Genomic DNA, 23,787 nt, shown 5'->3' on the forward strand with positions numbered 1-23,787 from the left:
ATATCAATGGAACGATGGATAGGCTTCGGTTCTTTAAAGATTTCTCCACCGACGATGAATGGTTTCTCTTCCTCTGGCTTCTCTATCAAAAATATAAACAGACGAATTAGCATTTTTTTTCAGTTTTTGCTCTGTCTAAGATGGAGCATCTTTTGGAATCTTCCCAATTTGCATTCATGCTGAAGTCTCTTTTCAACCTTGACCAAAGAGGTTTTTTTTTTGTGATTTTTGTCGCTATTTGCCATAACAGAAATGTGTGAAAATTTAGACTTTTATTGTTCTTAGAATTTTGCAATACGGCGGACTGTTTAAAAACTTTTACCTGACGTTCTAGATACGGTCTGTTTAAAAACTTTTACCTGACGTTCTAGATACGGTCTGTTTAAAAACTTTTACCTGACGTTCTAGATACGGTCTGTTTAAAAACTTTTACCTGACGTTCTAGATACGGTCTGTTTAAAAACTTTTACCTGACGTTCTAGATACGGTCTGTTCTAGATACGGTCTGTTTAAAAACTTTTACCTGACGTTCTAGATACGGTCTGTTTAAAAACTTTTACCTGACGTTCTAGATACGGTCTGTTTAAAAACTTTTACCTGACGTTCTAGATACGGTCTGTTTAAAAACTTTTACCTGACGTTCTAGATACGGTCTGTTTAAAAACTTTTACCTGACGTTCTAGATACGGTCTGTTTAAAAACTTTTACCTGACGTTCTAGATACGGTCTGTTTAAAAACTTTTACCTGACGTTCTAGATACGGTCTGTTTAAAAACTTTTACCTGACGTTCTAGATACGGTCTGTTTAAAAACTTTTACCTGACGTTCTAGATACGGTCTGTTTAAAAACTTTTACCTGACGTTCTAGATACGGTCTGTTTAAAAACTTTTACCTGACGTTCTAGATAGGTCTGTTTGTTTAAAAAACTTTTACCTGACGTTCTAGATACAGTTCTGTTTTAAAAACTTTTACCTGACGTTCTAGATACGGTCTGTTTAAAAACTTTTACCTGACGTTCTAGATACGGTCTGTTTAAAAACTTTTACCTGACGTTCTAGATACGGTCTGTTTAAAAAACTTTTACCTGACGTTCTAGATACGGTCTGTTTAAAAACTTTTACCTGACGTTCTAGATACGGTCTGTTTAAAAAACCTTTTACCTGACGTTCTAGATACGGTCATTAAAAACTTTTACCTAAAATACTTTTACCTGACGTTCTAGATACGGTCTGTTTAAAAACTTTTACCTGACGTTCTAGATACGGTCTGTTTAAAACCTTTTACCTGACATCTAGATACAGTATATTTAAAAACTTTTACTGACGTTCTAGACATGGTCTATTTAAAAACTTTTACCTGACGTTCTAGATACGGTCTGTTTAAAAACTTTTACCTGACGTTCTAGATACGGTCTGTTTAAAAACTTTTACCTGACGTTCTAGATACGGCCTGTTTAAAAACTTTTACCTGACGTTCTAGATACGGTGTGTTAAAAACTTTTAAAAACCTGACGTTCTAGATACGGTCTGTTTAAAAACTTTTACCTGACGTTCTAGATACGGTCTGTTTAAAAACTTTTACCTGACGTTCTAGATACGGTCTGTTTAAAAACTTTTACCTGGACGTTCTAGATACGGTCTGTTTAAAAACTTTTACCTGACGTTCTAGATACGGTCTGTTTAAAAACTTTTACCTGACGTTCTAGATACGGTCTGTTTAAAAACTTTTACCTGACGTTCTAGATACGGTCTGTTTTAAAAACTTTTACCTGACGTTCTAGATACGGTCTGTTTAAAAACTTTTACCTGACGTTCTAGATACGGTCTGTTTAAAAACTTTTACCTGACGTTCTAGATACGGTCTGTTTAAAAACTTTTTACCTGACGTTCTAGATACGGTCTGTTTAAAAACTTTTACCTGACGTTCTAGATACGGTCTGTTTAAAAAAAAACTTTTACCTGACGTTCTAGATACGTTCTTTATTAAAAAACTTTTACCTGACGTTCTAGATACGGTCTGTTATTAAAAAACTTTTCTGACGTTCTAGATACGGTCTGTTTAAAAACTTTTACCTGACGTTCTAGATACGGTCTGTTTAAAAAACTTTTACCTGACGTTCTAGATACGGTCTGTTTAAAAACTTTTACCTGACGTTCTAGATACGGTCTGTGTTTAAAAACTTTTACTACTAGAACGTTGACGTTCTAGACGTTTAGTTACGGTCTGTTTTAAAAACTTTTACCTGACGTTCTAGATACGGTCTGTTTAAAAACTTTTACCTGACGTTAGATAGGTTGTTTAAAAAGATACGGGTCTGTTTAAAAACTTTTACCTGACGTTCTAGATACGGTCTGTTTAAAAAACTTTTACCTGACGTTCTAGATACGGTCTGTTTAAAAACTTTTACCTGACGTTCTAGATACGGTCTGACGTTTTACGGTTGAAAAACTTTTACCTGACGTTCTAGATACGGTCTGTTTAAAAACTTTTACCTGACGTTCTAGATACGGTCTGTTTAAAAACTTTTACCTGACGTTCTTAGATACGGTCTGTTTAAAAAACTTTTACCTGACGTTCTAGATACGGTCTGTTTAAAAACTTTTACCTGACGTTCTAGATACGGTCTGTTTTAAAAACTTTTACCTGACGTTCTAGATACGGTCTGTTTAAAAACTTTTACCTGACGTTCTAGATACGGTCTGTTTAAAAACTTTACCTGACGTTCTAGATACGGTGTTTAAAAACGGTTACGTACGGTCTGTTTAAAAACTTTACCTGACGTTCTAGATACGGTCTGTTTTAAAAACTTTTACCTGACGTTCTAGATACGGTCTGTTTAAAAACTTTTTACCTGACGTTCTAGATACGGTCTGTTTAAAAACTTTTACCTGACGTTCTAGATACGGTCTGTTTAAAAACTTTTACCTGACGTTCTAGATACGGTCGGTTTAAAAACTTTTCTGACGTTCTAGATACGGTCTGTTTAAAAAACTTTTACCTGGCGAAAATCAACATTAAACATACCGAACAACACATTTTACGTTCATGTCCCTTTAAGAATTGAGTTTTAAGCTTAGGACTATGTTAGAAAGTCTGCATATGGTTTGTAGTGTAAATATTTGTTTTTTTGTTGTTGTTGTTGCATTCACACTTACGCTGAATAATAAACATTGATTAAAATTCAGTTCATTTGACACTCTCGTAAACACGATCTCATCTAATGCAAAGGCCCTATTTATATCGAAGTATCTTCATGGACTCAATCGTGATTCTAACACTTGGATAACTCGAAGATTGAACTGATTATTCGTCAAACGTCTTGGGAACTACTTTTAGTTCAAGGCACTGTAAGTAATCACTTGTCTTATACTGTAGAGTTGGATATTTTCGTGGGTGCTTAATTTCGAGATTTGCAAACTTTAACTTTTCGTGGCGATGTCAAATTCGCGATATATATATATATATGTAACCTTCAGACTTTTGTTTACTCAGTTCAAGTATTCAGAAAATGTTACGCGCTGGGGAATTTTCGCGAACAATTATCCTACGCATAATTTGTGAAAATTGTCCCCTCGCGTACATTTCCACATTTGAAGTATAATGCTTGTATTCCATACCTTCACAGGCTGGCTGGCGTCAATCCAACATTTGAGTGCAAATGTATGTTCCGCAATTCAGTAGAGGGTTTGGGCTACTACATACGACTTTATACACACTGCATTAACAAAGTACATGTACATTAAAAAAGTACATTTAGTTTACTATGATTCCATGTAGCTGCCTCTGTGTCGTCAGTAGTTTAACTTGTCGTTTGGGACCTAAACATGTTGGCGCCCACAGCTTGAGTACTGTACAACAAAGGGTTGATTGTTTAGAATGGTGATCAATGATCACAAATCGTTCATGGTGTACCTTAAAAAACCTACAAGAAAAAGAAAAATAAAGAAAAAAACGAAAAAAATACTCCATCCCCCCCCCCCCCCCCCCAAAAAAAAGAAGCGAAATTTTCATCACACACGAAAGCAATTTGGTTTTCATTATTCAGTAAACAATGCTTATTTTCATTTTTTTGAAAAGAAGATCTTACTTTTACTCCGTTATATAGACAATCCGATACCATCCAGTTCGTTTCTGTACAGAAGGATTCTTTTGTAGAAATCTATGATGAAAAGAACAACAAAACATTTGTAGTTTAAGTTTTCTGTTAACATATCTCGAACAACAGTTTGGGCCTTTGCCCAGCTTTGGTTGATCATAATAGTTATTAACCACATACCCATGTCAATAATTGTATGATGGTTCATTTAATTTCAAATTTGAATAATGTCATATTCCCATCATATCTAACAACTAATACATATCTTTAAAATTGGTCTTTCAAATAATCCTCACTGTATGTTATGTTGCATTAGAAAGGGAGACAATCATACATCTTTTTTGGGAATGCTCCTGAAGTTTAACTTTTTAAGCCAATTTTGAAAACCTTTTGATATTCTTTTTTATTCCTTTGCTATTAATAAAGAAACTATGCTTTTTGGGAAACTAGATCAAAATTGTATATATCATAGGATGATAATGAAATTGTTCTTTAATTTACAAAACTATGTCTACATTGTTCATTCAATGTGAACAATTTTTAAACTCTATTAAAGAGATTACTATATTCAAAAATAATATAGCTTTTGGTAAAGGAGAAAAAGAAATTAATAATTCAATAAAGATTGTGCAAAAATGGTTAAAACTAGTGGAACTTGCGAAACCCTGACAGATTGTCCATATTTTAAATTGAATTAAAATGTTATTTATACATGTTTTTCCATGTGTCATGCTTCAAACTATGTATATATTTGTATAGAGCTGTGAATTGATATCCATTCTCTGTCCCTTTCCCCTCCCCCCCCTTTTTTTTTCTCAAAATCACTTATGTAATTGTTTATTTATTAGTTTATATACCATCCTTTCATACCTTTATCCCCCCTTTACCTTCTTCCCATCTCCCCATCTGTTTTTTTTTCTTACCCCCTGCCCTTTTTCATAAATAACTAATAAAAAAACAATGTAAACAATAATAATGTGTATGAAGAAAAATGCCAGAATGGATGGAAATGGAAGTAATATGTATATATATGTATGTGGCAAATGTAGTCTTGTTAAAACATTGTTTTGGAAAATAAAAAATTTAAAAAAAAAAAATTTGAATAATGTCTGCGTCCTCTCATCCCTACCCCCCCCACCCCCCCCCCAAAAAAATACAAAATACTATGATATAATTCGACAAAAAATGATCAACTGTCTAGACATCCTTGTGAAGCTTTTTGCTACGCACATTGCTGTGTGTAATCATGTTGAACTGTAAAGTTGAGTTGCATACCACAATAGTCTATCGAAGAGTATCATGCTGAACAAATATGTGTTTCTCGACCAATACTTTTCGGCCGGTTGATGCGTATGGGGTCCCAATGGAGCACTGCCAACATGGACCACTAAGTGATTTTTTCTATATTTTTTTTTTCAAATAAATTTATAAAAATATATATATATTTTTTCAAAGCAAATTGAACAATTGTTCTTTCCTCTATATATTCATAGATTTGTTGGGGTATATCTATTAAAACCCCGACATATTTGTTTGTAACAATTACTATGCGGCTATAACTTACTCTTATTTCCTAGTCCACAAGAACAATATACCGCGGCCTCCCAAATCATGCAGATATCGACACACCGAAGCACCAATATACTGCCACCTTCCAAATCATGCATACATCATCATACCGCAACACCAATATCCGCGGCCTCCCAAATCAGTCAGACATCCTCACATCGCAACATAATACACCACATGGAACGCCGTCATTTAAGTTGACAATGCAAGTTAAAAACATGCATTTGATATTTGAAATAGTTGAACTAGTTAGTTAACGAAATTAAACCAAATGTAAGATTTGTAAAACTGGTATGATGAAATACATGTTAACGTTAGAACCATGTAAATAATCTTGTTTATTACATAACTGGCCTTTCAAGGCATGTCATACGACTATGTCATAAATACCGTAAAACATACGTATAATAACACAATTATGACATCACATGTAGTTTTAACGTCATAACCTTTATATGACGTCGCATGCATTTAATTGTCTCAGTAGACGGAATGTCACATCTGAGCCGGATTTCTCGTTTTATATAGAGATGAAGTTAAATGTTTCACTTATGTTTCTATCAATAAAAGTTATGAGATAAATAGAATTTAATACTTGTGACTATGTAATATGAAATATATCAAACTCGTTGAATAATTTGATTTGCCACTCGCCTAAAGGCTGAAATTATTGAACGAGTTTGATAAACTCCATATTACAAAGCCACTCATATAAGACCCTCTATCTTTTAAAACTTTGCTCCTCTCTCCAAAACTAACAGTAATATGTACCAACTGTGAAGGCGACATCGTTATCTGTCTGCTGCAATATCGCAGTTAGATATCCTGTCCTATTTTCATTAACATGTCTGAAGACATGTTGTGATATGTAAACAAGCAATTCTTGTCTGATTTTACTGCCAGCCTTGTAATTTGTAAGTAAACGTTCTATTATAAAATTGTTTTTATCTAAAAATTCGCCAAAATATCTGTATTGGCTATTTATTGATTTAACAACATTCCTTAGCAGCTTAAAACTTTATGTACTGTATATGTCACATATTGACGAATCTTTTAAGATCTTTTAATATGCTATTCATCACCAAAAACTACGAACATTTTGAGAATTACAATACTGTCAATGTATTGGTTTTAATAATTTTTAGCAGTACTGCATAAAATCATTATACAATATGTATGTACATCTATAGTTCAGTGAAATGAGTAAATACGGTCAGACCATGAAGCCAAATTATGGTCTTCAACTTCATTTCACAATTTTGACAGTGTTGTTAGAAATTGAATTTTTGCAGGAATGTTTCCATCTCAACATACATACAAATGTAAGGCATAAAAAACAACTTTTTACGGTACATGGTTACAGTGTTCAAACTAATGTTTATAATGCATCTGAATATATTAGTGTGGTTCAACGGCTTAATGTGTCAGACTTTATGTTTTTTTTATAGATTAATAAAGAAAAAAATGTAAAAAATTTTGATCAGTTACGCCACATAAACATGTAACATTAATCAGTGTGACGAGACTAGCTTGTGCCATTGATCGTTATATTAACAATAGATAAAGCCGGAGTATCTGGGAAAAATCCCCGATCTACTATCAGTAACATGGGCTCGATGATGGATATAATACAATTAAACGTCTATTATTCAAACTTCTATGAATCGATTTTCTTGTTGTATCGAAGTGTTTTCCCATAATAACGACACGCATTATATTCACTGAAAAAGAGCTCTTGAAATTTTAAATTAAATTTGTTAACTATGAAATTCGGTTAAATTGCAAATCAAATCGCCATAACGTCGTACTGCATAATAATGTGAAATTAAGTTAACTATTGCATTGGAGGTAGACAAATTGAAAAAAAAAACCCAAAAACATAAAACATGAAAACTAGATGTGCGATTCAAGTACATTTTATTCGAAGATAAAAATGAACGTGTGTTGCAGTTGCTTATTGATTCCACTTCAATAACATGTGTATCTCTCTTTTGATAATTGTATTACTTTTTGAACGTACGTGTATCATAATGAAATATTATCTAAAAATGATTCATTTCCTTTGTCTAAAGATAGTGAATGCAGCAAAAAGGATTGTTCTATAAATATTTCCGACAGTCACGTGACAGACTCATTGACGAGCATACTAAACCTGTTGAAGATGTTCACATGTTTTCAAGCACGTGAAAAATCCATTAATAAACATGGAACCTACTTTGTTCTACAGTTAATGTATAAATTGTTTGGGAGTCACGTTCATGTTTACACGTGACCTCGTGCCCGTGGATATCCTGAGTGTGTGTGGAGTGTAAATATCACGGTAACCATGGCTACGATATAACGGTAACCATGGTTATGGTAAACGATTACAGATCGACACGAACACAGAAGAGGCCATTGTTTTATGTAAACATAGTGCCATACCCACTACCTGACCACGCTATTGGTATCGCATGAGGTAGTTTTACGGTGAAGACAATGTCTTTTTTATCGAATCATTTGTGTTCTAGGTTCCAAGACACTGAAACCAGGTTCTTTCGTGTGCAATATACTTTTGCGAATATCGCGATCCAATTAATTTTGAGAAACTTTATCTTCAAATTATTGTCTGCAACATTTATATTATATTGATATGACTTATCATTCTTTTTTTTCAAATTCACGAATGCTTATCTTTTAGAATTTGTTTGAAATTGACATCACTTTTCATTTTTTTTCGAATTCACGATTTTTAATCTTTGCGAAATTGTTTTGAAATACAAATCGCGAAATTTAATAGCCGCAAAAGAGAGTTGGTTTACAGTACTTGGATGCTTGATTGGACTTAACATCTAATTATTTTATTTCTATTTTTAATTTCCTATTTTATTGGCTACCTTCCCTGTATGTAATATTGCGTTTGTGGGGCTGTGGTATATCAATGTTATATCTCTTGTGAAAGTGGAACTCAATTCCTTTTTATAGTGCTATCCAACTGAAGCTTGCCGCCGAAAACATTTTTTGTTGAAATTGAAAATTTCCCCACTTTCTTTCTTGCAATGTAGAGTACTGTTCACCCCCTTTTGGATTAGATAGGAGAATCTCAACGCGAGGGGTAATTTTATTATGATAAAAATAATCTCTGCCGAATGTTTAGCAAGTTATGAGTCTTATCTCGAAGACTGATATCTCCTGTCTCATCAAAAAGAGGGTGAATGATTCTTTTTTTTTTGTCTTTTACCCTATGCAGCACTGTGTCTTATTGCATTGTTGTCGTGACGTCATGCTACTATTACCGTGACGTCGTGATACTGTTGTCATTACGTCATGCTACTATTACCGTGACGTCGTGATACTGTTGTCATGACGTCATGCTACTATTACCGTGACGTCGTGATACTGTTGTCATGACGTCAAATCAATTGTTGAGCACGTTCAAAGATCTCGTGTAGCTTGACTTTACCCTCGGGTGAGATAGAATAATCTCACACCTATAAAATTGCCGATATCTCAGGTCGGGGTAAGATAAATTATATAAATTACTTGAAAATCACATAGCAAGCCATAACTTGAAATAAATTTTCAGATTGGAACCTTATTCAAAATCTCTCCCATTCAATATGGCTGTTTCGAGATACCCAGGCGACATGGGTAAAGTACAATTTACGGTGGATTTTGACGTCATATTGCATGTGATATTTATGACGTCACAATTCTCGGAAGATGGGACGTACTATACCCACAGTGTGAGATTTCGGAAACCACATATTGACCTTTGAATGACCTCCTTTGTTTTACCTCTGTATTGACCTTTGCCTTACCTTTTGCCTGACTTCCTGTTCTCCCTGTTTCAGCTCCAGAGTTTGTAAAACGCCTGTGTGGGGAAGAGACAGTGGATGAAGGATCCACCGTAAGTTTCACTTGCAAAGTGGTTGCCTTCCCTAAACCCTCCCTCACCCTGTACAAGGACGGCGAACCGGTTATCGACCATTCCCGTATAAACATTGAGCCGGGCGAGGCCGGGGAGTACTCGCTCGTCCTACGGAAAGTCACGAAAAAAGACGAAGCTTCGTACCGATGTAAGGCGGAAAACGACGAAGGTTCGTCCTCGAGTACAATATATATAGCGGTCAAAGGTATCATATTTAAATAGTTTAGATAGTTCGTGTGGTGCTTCAGTCAGCTATCTTGTTTAAATTACGTGTTTTCAAGCTTGGTGTCAACGTTTTGCCATCATCGCCTAAGGTACGCTTTGATTTCTTTTCTTGATTGTTTTGACTAATTGCCTGCTTTAGATTTCTTACACCTCGCTGAACCGGTTACCTCCCTTAGTTGTATATATCTTACCTGTTTATACAGTGATCACAAACGCAATCGTTATTTTTACACTTCTTAGGTGGGTGCTTAGCTTACGTCCTAGTTACTGATGGCCTCCAGTGCATGCAAAATAGCGAATATTTTGGGATGCTGTGGTATGGTGTGTCACTTTAATGGTGCTTCCTCACTGAACTTACCTTCAAAGACACTGACCAACATACCCCAACCAGTCACATTTTACTGGCAAGGAGAAAACCAGTCGTCCCACTCTTCTGACCTCTAAAACATTTCCACAATAAAGTATAAAATAATATATTAAGGAAGGTAACCGGATATTATAGTTTCCAGCATGATCTTTGGGTTTATTTTTTATTTTGTCATTCTTTTTTAAGCTTTATAATGTGAAATGAATCAATGACAAGTCTAGCCTTCTGTCACCAGCTGTATACAATCTTTTCCAAATGAGTCTGTGGTACCTATATGTTATTGTCATGCTTGTATTGTGTTTAGGTTTGGAAACAACTTATATGATTTTCCTAATTAATTATTCATTGTGATCGAAATTTTACCCCATTATATTTGCTTGATGTTTCTAGAAATAGATCTTCCAATAGTTTGATCTTTAGAATGACAATTTGACCGGTTTAAGATTTTCCTAAAATTTTCATCAGCTGTTAGTAATATAATGTCCCAAATAATGACAAAATATTTGTATATATAGTGTGTGCATCACTTTGGTAAAAAATGAAATTGCTAAAAATTGTAATCTAAATATGGCAATTGTTTGCTATTGTCAGTAAAAATTTGCAGTTCTGTATTCTTTTGAGAATACGGTATCGTTTTATGAAATTGAACATTAGTTTAATAATGTTTTTGATCAAAAAGGTAACCATAGAACAAATCATCCAAAATACAGACCCCTGGGATCTTTTGAATATTTAAGGTATTTTGCAGGTTATTTGCCATAGTACTTCAAAAGACACATGGATTCTGTTATATTGATTCGTGCTGAAAATCCAATGGTAGCTCTATGATATATCCTTCGCGATTTTCTATTCGAAACTTCTTATTTACGGGTTAATATTTTTGCGTTTTATCAATTTTAACAGTTATAATTCGTACATGTTATCTTGGTTTTCATTGATCTGCGTGATGAACAGATATTAAATTTTGCTGAAGTAAAGTTGACCATGAATTTTGCGAAAATAAATGTTCGGAAATAAAAGAAATTATGCAGTAAGGTTCCCGACATAGTATCTTGCTTGTCATCCCCACTTGATAAGCAAATAGTAAAGTTCGCGAAAAAAAAGCTGACCATGAACCATGAAAATATAAATGCCTGCGAATAAAAGAAATTATGCAGTAAGGTTCCTGACTTACATTATTGCTTGACATTTTCCCCCACGTGATAAGCGGGTAGGAAAGTTCACGGAAAATAAAGCTGACCATGAATTTTGCGAAAATAAATGCCAGCGAATAAAATAAATTATACAGTTAGGTTCTCGACATACTTTATTGCTTGTCATTATTTTCACGTGATTAGCGGATAGTAAAGTTCGCTATCAAAATTTAAACATTGAACTTAGCGAAAATAAATGCCCGCGATTAACAGAAATTATTCAGTAAGGTTCCCGACCCTGTCCCCTGTTCCTGTTGCAACAGGGCACCTCGATCAATACCACTATATAACGCCCGGTTCCTAACAAATTACCCTTCAGTAAATCAATCTCGTGGATACAGCGACACGTGGTCGTCAGGCATATTATGTATGTATTGAATTCCCTGCATCATCTTGTATTAGACATTCCGGATAATTATTGAGTACCGAAATAAGGACCCAGTATCGCAGACAGGCCACAGATAGATTATTTCCAAACATATGGTAGACAACCATGGCCATGAAGCAGATTTAACGATCATAGGAACGTTCGTAACTGATGTTTGCAATAGTGTTTTGTTAAAGATATGCTTAATCGACTGGAATGGATGTTCGTCAGGACAATTAATCATGGTACTCCTAATGCTTCGAACGACATTCATTGGGATTTCTTACAGATATTCAAAATCAGTGTATCTAACGTGTAACCGGAAAGTTAAATTACAGATTCTAAAAAAATGTAAATAATAAGACAAAATCTACACATGACTATTGGTTGTGTCCACAAAGACATCTTCCCGTGATTTTAAATAGTCTAGCAAAGGTCTTTCATGTACCAGTATATCTTCCAAAATGCATCAATAATGATGATCATATTGAGATGAATGGGATTAGCAGTATCGTACTTTGTCCGTGCGTGAAGTTACATCTTATACAGTGAAAATTTAGGTTTTTGTAAGTTTTTTTAGCTGGTTATAGGAAAAATATGATAAGGGACATGTAAATAGAATGTGTGGTTGAGGTTTTCAGGTCCTACATTTTGGACTCTAGTGTAACGCTTTGTACGCTTATTTAAGCCAAATGAATGATACAGCAAAAGGCGTGCAGGTTGCTTATCAACCAGAATCTGTTGGTTTCCTTGTTTACTTGACAAATGCATAATTCTTCTTAATGTTTTTCTAAACTTAAAGAAATCTTGGCATGATATATTGTTGTCTTTTCCCTAGCCACCGTAGGATATCGCTGTGATGTACAGGAGAAATGTCACTTAAATATTTTTATTACATTTCCACGTACGCTAATTACAGAATCTAATTAGTGGTATCTCTCCTTAATGAGTCGAGTCTTGGTCGTTTCTATCACTAGAGCCCTGACAGCGACACCTTCCGGCCGATTTACAACATTTTTTATTCGTTAAGCATGCGCCCCCATCGCACTGAAATACAAACCTGTACAATGAACGAATCCCAGTCGAGGCCCTTGGGAGAATTACCTAGTATCAGTAACGTTTAATTATTCTTATTTGTTAATCAATGCAAAATAACTACAAGGGAAATATCGATTAATTTATGAAAACGGAATCTCGTAAGTTTCTCATTGAAACATCGTGATGACGTCACGACACTACATGCAAGCAGGAACTAGTCTCACTCAGACGCTTGAGACAGTGAACAGATCAAGTTATAGTCAAACGTTTATGGTTGCTGGTTAAATAAGCCAGGCTTGTGTATTTATAGAGCGCTCGGTGGAGCGACTGCTTTTATCGATAGCAGCAGCGGTGGGCTTGAAACCATTCGATAATATTGGGAAGTATCTTGTGGATGTTGTAATGTTGTGGACAAGGGATTTACTTCTTAAAAGGTTAGTACAGGATAACAATTTTTGATATTGTCTCTTTTATCGTCAATATGTTTGGATACATAACAATGGATGATGTAGGATTTGTGTGCTAGTTGACAAGAGTATGTTAGATATCTGTATAGAGCGTCCTAGTTAAGAGACATTCAAAATTTCAGTGTACTTATGTCTGTTTGTTTAAATCACAACTAATTCTTAACATAGTGGCTGTAGGAAATTATCAAACAGAGTATTATCAGTAGCAATAATGGAATGCCTTGTTAACAATAAATAGTTATGGACCGCTCTAGAGGGATATATTCAGAACTATTTCCCTGATGAAATGGTAGTGAGGTATAATTATATATGATATGGACTAGGCTTTGACGTTGCATGCATTTGTGTGTTTTCAACGAATAAAACATATATTCTAAATGTTGGCGACATCCCGGATTGTTGGATTTTATATAGAATTATACAAATGTGTAACTGGTTATTCAATTTATGGATCTCATGCGGGATTAATAAGTAGAACTAAACCAACAAATGCACAACGATTGTTAGAATAGCATAGCATATATAAATAGTCACTCATTAGAAAATTGAGAATATTATATTTATAAATAGTAATTAATTACAAAATTGAAATTATTATATATGTAAAACGTCAATAATTAGAAAATTGAGAATATTATATATATAAATAGTCATTAATTAATTAGAAAATTGAGAATATTATATATATAAATAGTCATTAATTATGTTAGAAAATTGTGAATATTATATATTTATCAATAACAGCTAATTAGAAAATTTAGAATATTATATATACAAATAGTAACTAATTAGAAAATTAAAAATATTATATTTATAAATAGTAACTAATTAGAAAAATTAAAATTATTTTATATGTAAATAGTCATTAATTAGAAAATTGTGAATATTGTATATATAAATAGTCATTAATTAGAAAATTGAGAATATTATATCCTTCATCATATGGGTTGGTTTTATTGATTAAATTTACGTACTCTTAACATCAAGAGTCATTTGAATCGGCCCTATGTGTGCAATATGTTAAGGTGTGTAGCGTGTATGTTTTGGGAGGCTGCGGTATATTCGTGTTGTGTCTCCTTGTGATAGCGGAGCTAATGCAATTTTTATTGTGCTAAATCACTGAAACATGCCGCCGAAAACACCAAACAATCCCCTTTGTTTCCAAACATTTTTGTTTTGGATACACTCAGTTTAAAAAGTAGATTCAAGTTAAGGTTTAAATTATTTATCTCTATTATTAAAAAAAAACACACCAATAATTGTAGATAGAGAAACAGCGACATGACAGCTATTTTGTATCGTCATAAGAAATAATGACAGCTACAGAAAAATACTTCGTAATAATGAATAGCAACGAACATGATAATTTGATTTGCTATTTGAACTGTCTTAATCAAGATTTTTGATTTGGGTTTACCTTATTTCGTTCTCAAAAAAGACTTGACGTTGGACATACAAAAAATTATCAAGTAACCTTACATTTTTTTAGAAAAAAACCAACAAGATCTTTTGTTGAAACGTCCTGGTAAATTACTTTTTCGTTAATAATTCGTTATATAAGTGATTGATTATTACAAAAATCAGGTGAATGGACGAAAATAATATTACAGTGTTGCACTCGGGGATTATTTCAGTATATATGAAAATTCGTTTTATCCATGTCCATTATATTTGAGTGTTGATGATACCTTTTATATCAATGGCACGGCGAAACGGATTTTCCAAATTAACGTTTTCTTTCAAATCCTGCGTAATACATGTATTAGCTTAAAAGCAGACGATACACCGATCATGTTTCATGTTCTTAACGTGTAACTACCAAACAGATTGATCCTAGCCGAAGACTGCAGAAAATGATATGGAAAAGAGTCAATTTTTGTCTACGTTTTATATAGGGCGTTTGAGATTCTTTTTTTACGCATTTAGTTTTATTCACCCAATATTGTTACATTAGCTAGCGTGTTCTATTAAAACAAAAAATATCCAAATGTTCAGACAACAAAATGAGAGATTACATTGTGTAGATAAAATATGACTTTATTATACATGCACATGTATCTGTTTCTCCTACACGTGCATAATGTTTTCAGGTAAATTCAGGTAAACTTTTGGTGAATTTCAGGTAAATTTCAGGTGAAAATTTTCAGGTCAAATTTACATGAAAAGAGCAAAAAAAAAAAAAAAGGCATATCAGGTCAAAGAAACTTGAAATGAAATTTGACCTGAAATTCATATAAAGTTAACCTTCATGTGAAGTTGACCTCAATTTTAGGTAAATATCAGGTCAATTTCAGGTCAAGATTTTTCAGGTCAAACTGATTTGAAGACATTGCCTGTGTACTAGTAGAATATAATCTAGTATTAGAAGTCTACTGTGAAAGACATATCAACAACTTAGGGGCTGCTGGTCAGTCTATTATTTCCCTTGAAATTTGGTGTTAAATAGTGAGCAAAAATGTCGATATCTATTTAAATTATAAGCTACAGATCCTATAATGATTCTTGTGAACGGTATCATTACTAATCTCGCCCGCATGACCCTAGAATATAGCATATAAATTAGAGCTAAATATGTAAAACCCTAGACTGGCCACCAAACCCTTCGTTGTTGATAAGCCTTTCTCAGCAGAGTTCTATTCTAAATTTTCCCTTAGCTTGAAACAAAGGATCAACCACGTAGTAGAGAAAAAATAATCAAGCCAAATTAAGTGATTTTTTCAATATAATTGATAGCCAGTCTTGCAACGATATTTCTATACGATATTGTTTTTAGCGTACAATGTATTTCCCTTAAATTGTTGTGATATATATTGTGAATACTAAGCAAAAGTGTCTATATTGATTTCGATTATAAGCTGAAGATTCCATAGTCATTATTTGTGAACTAAAGATCATCTTGCCGCATGACTCAAGACGGGGGATTGATGTGAAAGACTATTATATATTTTGTTTTTGCAAATGATATTTCCAAATGGCATTGTATTTAATGTGCAATGTATTTTCCCATAGATTGTGGTAAATTCTGAGCAAAGGTGTCTGTATCAATTTGAATTATAAGCTGAAGATGCCTTAGTCATTCTTTGAAATGCTATCATTACTAAAGATCATCTTGCCCGCTTGACTATCATATTTACCTATGTATTAGGGATATATATGTAAGACCATTATACATTTTTTGCAACAGTATTTCTAAACGATATTGTATTCAGCGTGCAATTTCCTTCACTTAAATTGTGGCGTTTAATACTAAACAAAAATGTCTGTATCGATTTGACTTATAAGTTGTAGTTGCCATAGTACGGCGGCGTACCATAGGCATGATTTGTGAAAGTTGTAATTTTTCAAGATCATCTTGCCCACATGACCCCAGAATAGAAATACTTGATATATATGTAAGATCAATATATATTTTTGCAACGATATTTCTAAACAGAATTGTCTTAAGCGTACAATGTACTTCCCCTTAAATTATGGCAAATACTGAGTAAAAGTGTCTGTATCGATTTGAATTATAAGCTGAAGATGCCATGACCATTCTCATAAAAGCTATATTTTCTTAAGATTATCTCGCCCGCATGACTCTTCTATAAAGATTAGGGTTATATTTGTAGGATATTGGACGTGGGCGTATGTATATATGTATCATGGACTTGTCCAGTATCCCCGGGGGTTGTTTTTCTTGGACTTGTCCAGTATCCCCGGGGTCGTGTTCGTCTGTGTCCTACACGACGGACAGCGATGTTCCCGGAAATGTAAGACCACTGTTTTTCATGATTAACTCGTGTCGGTTCGGTCTCCGTCGGCAATGTACCAACCACACAAGTGTAAGTCGCCCGTTAAAACCTTCAGGAGAATTTTATTGATTACAACATAAATAAACTACAATACGCTTCAATTACAAAGGATTGTAAATTTCTAAAAGTATCAACTAATTTGGTTATACATATTCCACCGTTGAGAATAAAGGGAAATATATTTGGTTTTACGTTTCACCGTAATGATTTATAATTGCAGCATTGGGAAGGATTCTAATCGGGTTTCTCAAATTACCTTTGACTAATGTAAACTTCAAAATCAATTCAAACAATTTCGATTTAATTAGCCAGCTTCAGTAAAATAGCAACCCAAAGACAAATACCAAATAATATAAAAGACGAAATAACTGTAATGGAAAGATATGATAGGATAAACATGGACTTTGTTGCACTGTTTGGCAAAGCAGTGTCGTAGTTTCATGGTTTTAAACATAGTCAAATAAAGAAGATACAGTTATTGATAAAATTTTGTTTTTCAAACGAAAAGTTTATTTCCCCAGCAGTTGTTGGAGAGCTGCCAGAGTTTGAAGACCATCACAATGTATAGCCTCACACATTCACTCTGAAGCTTATATTACTAGCTCGTGCTTTCACTTATTCTGTATTTACATATTATACAGTTACTTACGTGTAGGTATTGATTAGGACGTCATGTGTTTGTGAGCGTAAAACCATACGTTTAAGAGAACACGACGTGAGTTTCACTTGTAAAATAATGACGTTAAAATGAATACCTATCCGCAAGGGAGGAAACTTTGTATTATAGAAAGACGGACTATGTCAACACAAACCTAAGATGTTATTAAAAAATCAAGAAATTGACAAAAAATCTCTACTGAAGCCTGATATATAATGTGTCCTACCAAAATACAAACTATGAAAACTAGGTTAAAATAAAATCATCCCGTAGTACAGTTAATATATCAAAAAATCGATACAAAAAGCATACACATATCTGCAATAACTAAGTCACCAAAACTGCATTACAATCGTGTACAATGAACCTGAAGTGTATTGTAGTGTGACACAAAATGTATCAGAGCATATCTACAGCATATTTAAAGACCTTGAGAACAGGTAACAGTTGATTTTTTTTTCTTGGCCTTAAAAATAGCGCAAGCTCCTTGATGATTCTGCTAAACAAGTTGTAAGACCTTACCAAACAATATATATTCGTTCACGTTCGTGACAAATCATGGAAAGTGTTTTTATCATTCATCGGTAGGTCTGTCATTTTTTAATCGTCGCGTGAGCAGAGGCAGACAAAATAGGGCTCCCTTGATAATTTCGTTTGATCACTCAATACGCATCCTGTCAAATCACGTCAAATATTTTTAGCGGTTTTTGTACAGGAATGTTGGAGAAGTTACATTTTCTATGAATGATAATAGTATTTAAGGTCTCCAAGGATTTCATCCTGTAAGGTTTCCATCACGATGTGGCAGCTCTCTATTGCTTCCGCGTCTAGTGTGTATTTCACGTTTTGAGAAATATTTAAACAATGCATCGCCTACGACACGTTTGACATATCTATTGTAACGCTCACTGGATAAAATTCGACCAATCGGTATGACGAACGAAATGTCTTATATAACTCGTAATTGCCATTCATCTTATTCGCTCTTGATTAATGCCGGACAACGATTGTACAATTTTCACTTAAACGAGAAGATTAATTTTTATGCAAAGAAATTGTTCTTGATCCGACAAAATCATCAACATTGCATATATATACCGTACAGCTGAGTGTTTTCGCGGGTTAACATTTTCTCGATTTGGTCCAATAACTTGGAAAAACAGAATTTAGTGAATCAAAATTTCGCGATGTGTATTCAAGTGCTTATATAATACAACCAATTCTTATTGTTTCACTGATCAATATTTTGAGATCACGTCGGTAACCCGCGACATCGCGAAAACATCATCCCCTTAAAAATAACTGGCTACAAGCTAGACATTTTATATTATGATACAGGTTCAATTCTAGGGACGTCGCGAAAATGATTCTATATATGGTGAATAATGCAGACCTCTTTATTTATTGTTCAAAGTCTTCAGATATTTAAAGCTCCGACGAAAACATCCGGAGTGAAATGAATATGATACACAATAAGCACATGCCGTGTAAGTTTTGTATCAGCTGTTTAGTGCAAAAAGTGTAAATAAGAACTGACCGAGTCTGTAGTAGAATACCTATGATCTTTATCTGTTTATATACATACCATGTTATCTGTACTAGTAACTTGAGTTTTCCATTAGCTGCTTAGCTCAGATAACTAAATCAAAGCGAATAAAGGAATTCAATACCTAATAGCTAATTTCATCGAGGTTCTGTTTAAAGAGAGCTTGGCTTGTTTTATTACATGAACGTCATATCAACAGTCTGGGTAGTTAAATGACGACCTCCCACGTGTGCAGTGTGTTGCTGTGTGTGGATGAAGGTATGTTTAGGGAGGCTGCGGTATGTATGTGAAGCGATTGTGACCTTTTTCTAGGTCTAGTGTAAAGATTTATTCACAACGCTTGCCATCCTCGATATTCCAGGAGTTCCGATCACTTACGATCTCTATAACGCTGGACTACCTGATATTAAAACTGAATGCTTGAACGCTCAATAACATTATAGCGATAAATAGCTGCAATATTGTAGGTCAAAAGACTTTTAGACAGAAAATGGTGTCGTCTTTAGAGCTACAATTGGTGCCTGTTACTGCTAATGGAGCAAAGTAATGATTATGCAAACCATTATAAAATGTTTGTTTGCATTTTCATCGTACTTGTTTGATATCGCTTACTTACAAGGCAATAAAACTGAACCACATAAAATATCAAATTCTCATCGAGGCATTATTTTTTTAACATAATATATATGAAGGTCTTTCTGAGGGGAATTTATACGGCAAGTCCACAAATTGTGAATTTGACGTCTTGTGAGCGTTACGGTAGATATTAAGAATGGTAGTTATGTTTATTTTGGACAAAAATAATATGTAAATGCATGTATACGCATAAAATAATTCGAAACCTACAAAAATATAAAGAAAACTATGCCCGAGTGACTTTCGGAGGCAGTGCTCCATTACGACACATAAGGACCTATTCGTACCCGGCCGAAAGTTATAGTAGGCCGGGTACGTATATTCGTTCTAAGCGATAAACATCTGACCTTATATAAAAGTTTGTGTCTGTTAAATTACGCCATCGAGGCACTAAACACAAATAAGCATAAACAGGTCCCGATGTCTCAAATAAGACACGAACTGCAGTCAATATATTCTTTTTATTTAGCTAGTTAATGAAGCTACATGACCTCGTTCATTATCTAGGCTATATCTCACTGGCTAGGGTCGGTGTTCTGTCTGTATGCAAATATAAAGGTTAATGTAAGGTTTTTAAACATTTTTATGATGTTATACTTACCATAACTGTATAGTTGCGTTCTTGCATATTAAAGTTTTGGTAACGTGTTTCTGAAATGAAATCTCGCTTGGCGCCCTTTCTTAGGGTTCTGCTAAGTTTTTGTGTACTATCGGAGTACCTTTCGATAATTCGTGTAATTATTTACTATTTCATGGTTAAACTCAAAGATTACAAAAACTAAAACAGATTTATTAACAAAACTAGAAAACCTTATAACTAATTTGATGCCATAAAAATGAATTAATTGGCAAATTAACTCGAACAATAAACTCGCATACATGTATCTAATTTGATTAGGCGTGGCGTGTTGTATATCACTTTTTCTATCGCTATGGAAACGACATTTTATTCATACACGGAATGTAAACGTGACAATGTACATGTTATTGGCTGATGACATTCCTTCAGAGAGACACTTTAACACGTCTTCAGTGGTGTCCGTGGTAGACTTAATTAATCACAGGAGTGAAGCTGGTCTAGCCATACCGTAGACAAATTTCATGTCGGATCTTCACAGTGAACCACAAATCAATGTGACAGCCGGAATAGGCATCTAAATCATAGCCGTACTTATTCTTATAACTGAAGGATGATTTTTTTTATCAAGTATGAATATGTTAAATGAGACACTACGGCAAGAGGTATAGTATGAAAAGAATGTAGAGGGAATATGTTGTAAGACTCTTCCATATGTGTACATGAAGGAAAGGGATATTCTACATGAGAGTCACAACATGTTCTGAAAATTAAAGCTTATGAAAAAGTAGTTTCCCCTCATGTCTAGACGTTTTATTACAAATTTGCAACTATGATATCCCTTCATTTTGAAAAAAAATGTACGTGAATTCTCCATACATGAAAATTGTGTGATTTATTCCCCAACGCAAATCCCGTTGTTTGTATTTTTATAGTAAATGTAGCTTAGTTTCTGAAAAAAAGGATAAGTTATACCGGGAAAGTATTTTTGTTGACGCTGTGACGATGTGCTCAGTCGATAAGTGTATTGCATTGAATACATTGAGAAATATTAAATATAAAACGTAATATGAGGTTGTATCATATGCAGGTTTTGTATTGTATGCAATGTGTTTGTGTGAATGTTTATATTTTGGGAGGCTGCGGTACATTCATATCGTCTCCTTGTAATGGTGATTATCCCACCCTGTTGAACGCTGAGCAGAAAAAGAAACTACCACTTTTATAGACTAAGGTTTGTCTCGACCAGGAGACAGAACAAAGATCCTTCATCACATTGGCGAAAAAATGTTATCATACATAAAGTGATATTAACTATTCATAGCACGTTAAAAGCAAAATTAATCAAAATTAAACTTCCTCATTATAGTCAGGAACAATTCTTTTCATATCATATGCCGTAATGATGACAAACCAGCAGCAACAAAAATAATATTAACAGAATCGGTTAAATGGCTCTTTAAAATAAAGTACTGATCCAATAACTTGGAAGCTTTTATAACCTCATTGTAGCAAAATAGTAATTCGTAAACAAGGTTTTTACGCCAAATGCAGCATGTTTTCAACAGTTGTTGGTTCAGTCGTCGCTAGTTAGAATGTAATCTTGTCTGGATTTAGAAGACAGAAGATAATTAAACAACTGTTGTCGCCAATCTGTTCCCAAATACTGTGATGTTATTTTCTTAATCAATGTTTTAATGAGGTTATCAAGTTACTTCAGATTTCTCCTGGCATCATAATTGTTTTTATGCTAAGGGTAACAGTATATGATAGTGACAGAAATAGGGTGATGGCAATGTGTTCAATGGTTTCAAGCTGTTGTAATAGTACATACGACACTACTAGGGTTGACTCTAAAAGAAAAAAAAACCCACCTAAAATAATTTTTAATTGTTGAAAAACTACAGTAAAGCAGGTCTATAACGAATACGCTTGCAACGAATTCATGGCTTAACACGTAACGTTGTACTGTTTATTTTCTGTCAATGTTCCTATAAAACGTTTGTAATATATTTATAACGAACTATGCATATATCGAAATAATTTCGCTAGTTTTTAGAAATTCGTTATATTAAACCATGTTTTACTAATAATGTGTAACATGCATACCGGTACACGTTTTACATGTAAGTACTTGTATTATTCTGGCATAACTATGGAACAAAATTATCGTGTATTTTGAATTATTATTAAAAAAGCAATATTACCTTAATTGAACATAAAAAATGTATTTCTGTTGGAATGGGGACAGCTATTAGCGTTCAGTCCTCTGTTAGATCTGTCAGCTGTAGGGCACAGATCGACACATTTACCCCTGAATACGTATTAAGGTTCTTCTAAATCAAAGACTAGACCAGTTCATTATGGAATTTCAGGGGACAGATTAGGTACACATGATGGTCTCCCCCTTGGATTCCTTCTCCTTGTAACCTCAACAGTCAGGTACACATAATTCGCATACGAAGCAATAAACTAATCCACCCTTATAGACCGCCGGGACTCTCCTAAATCACAGACTAGAGCAGTCCATGGTGACATTTTCAGGTTGAATAACATGCATTATTCTTGGAATCTCTCTTTCATGATGTTTGTAATCATTTCGTGGCAAGTCGCGGAGCATTAATGATGATATAACAATCAACGTTAATAATGTTAAAATTTAAATCGTTGTTTTTACGGATATAAAAAAATGTTTATATTCGTTATAAATTTTATATTGATTTTTCCTATTTTATTAATTCCTCTGGTACGCACAGACCATTGAGTATTTTGTGTTAAAGTTAATGCTTTGATAATGTGTTAATCCCGAGCGTAAGCATGGCACTTTACAATCTGTCTGTTCTCGTTGTTATGCAGTATTTCACCATTTTTGTGTGTCCTTTTCAGCGTTGTGATGTATTTATTCAAAAACTTTTTTTAAAAATAATTACGTTTGATGAATTGATGAATGCGAAGTTTACTAAATCATAAGGAACGAAATTTAAGAGAATACAATTGCATTTTTTTGTCGAATCTTTTCCACATTGATCAAATAATAAAAAAACTCACATCACTGGTTATAAATGTCTTATTGGCGTAAGTTTATTTAAATTTCCTGTAGTAAAAATATAATTTTAGAGCTACAAAAATCCAGCACAATATTATCAGTAAGACGTTCTCATTACTATGATATAACACCGTATCATAAACGATATGTAGATATTGTCTTTGAACGGTTGATAAATACTTTAATGAGTACAAGGTGAACAGTTAATATGATACATTCTGTAATATTCTTCACGCGCCACATGAACAATGAGATATAATAAGAGAATCGTTTCCTGTTTATTTAGAACATATTTCA

General features: G+C 33.8%; 1 protein-coding gene across 1 annotated transcript in view; it reads left to right on the forward strand.

Annotated features, from left to right (window-relative positions):
* LOC138308495 (uncharacterized) overlaps window positions 1-23,787 on the forward strand; it is a 45,139-nt gene that overhangs the window by 16,010 nt on the left and 5,342 nt on the right. The window contains exon 2 of the mRNA XM_069249501.1: window positions 9,500-9,781. Coding sequence (XP_069105602.1) covers window positions 9,500-9,781 — 282 coding nt within the window. The remainder of the gene's footprint in view (window positions 1-9,499; window positions 9,782-23,787) is intronic.

The sequence above is a fragment of the Argopecten irradians genome, chromosome 15 (genome assembly GCF_041381155.1).
Source record: "Argopecten irradians isolate NY chromosome 15, Ai_NY, whole genome shotgun sequence".
NCBI lineage: Eukaryota > Metazoa > Mollusca > Bivalvia > Pectinida > Pectinidae > Argopecten > Argopecten irradians.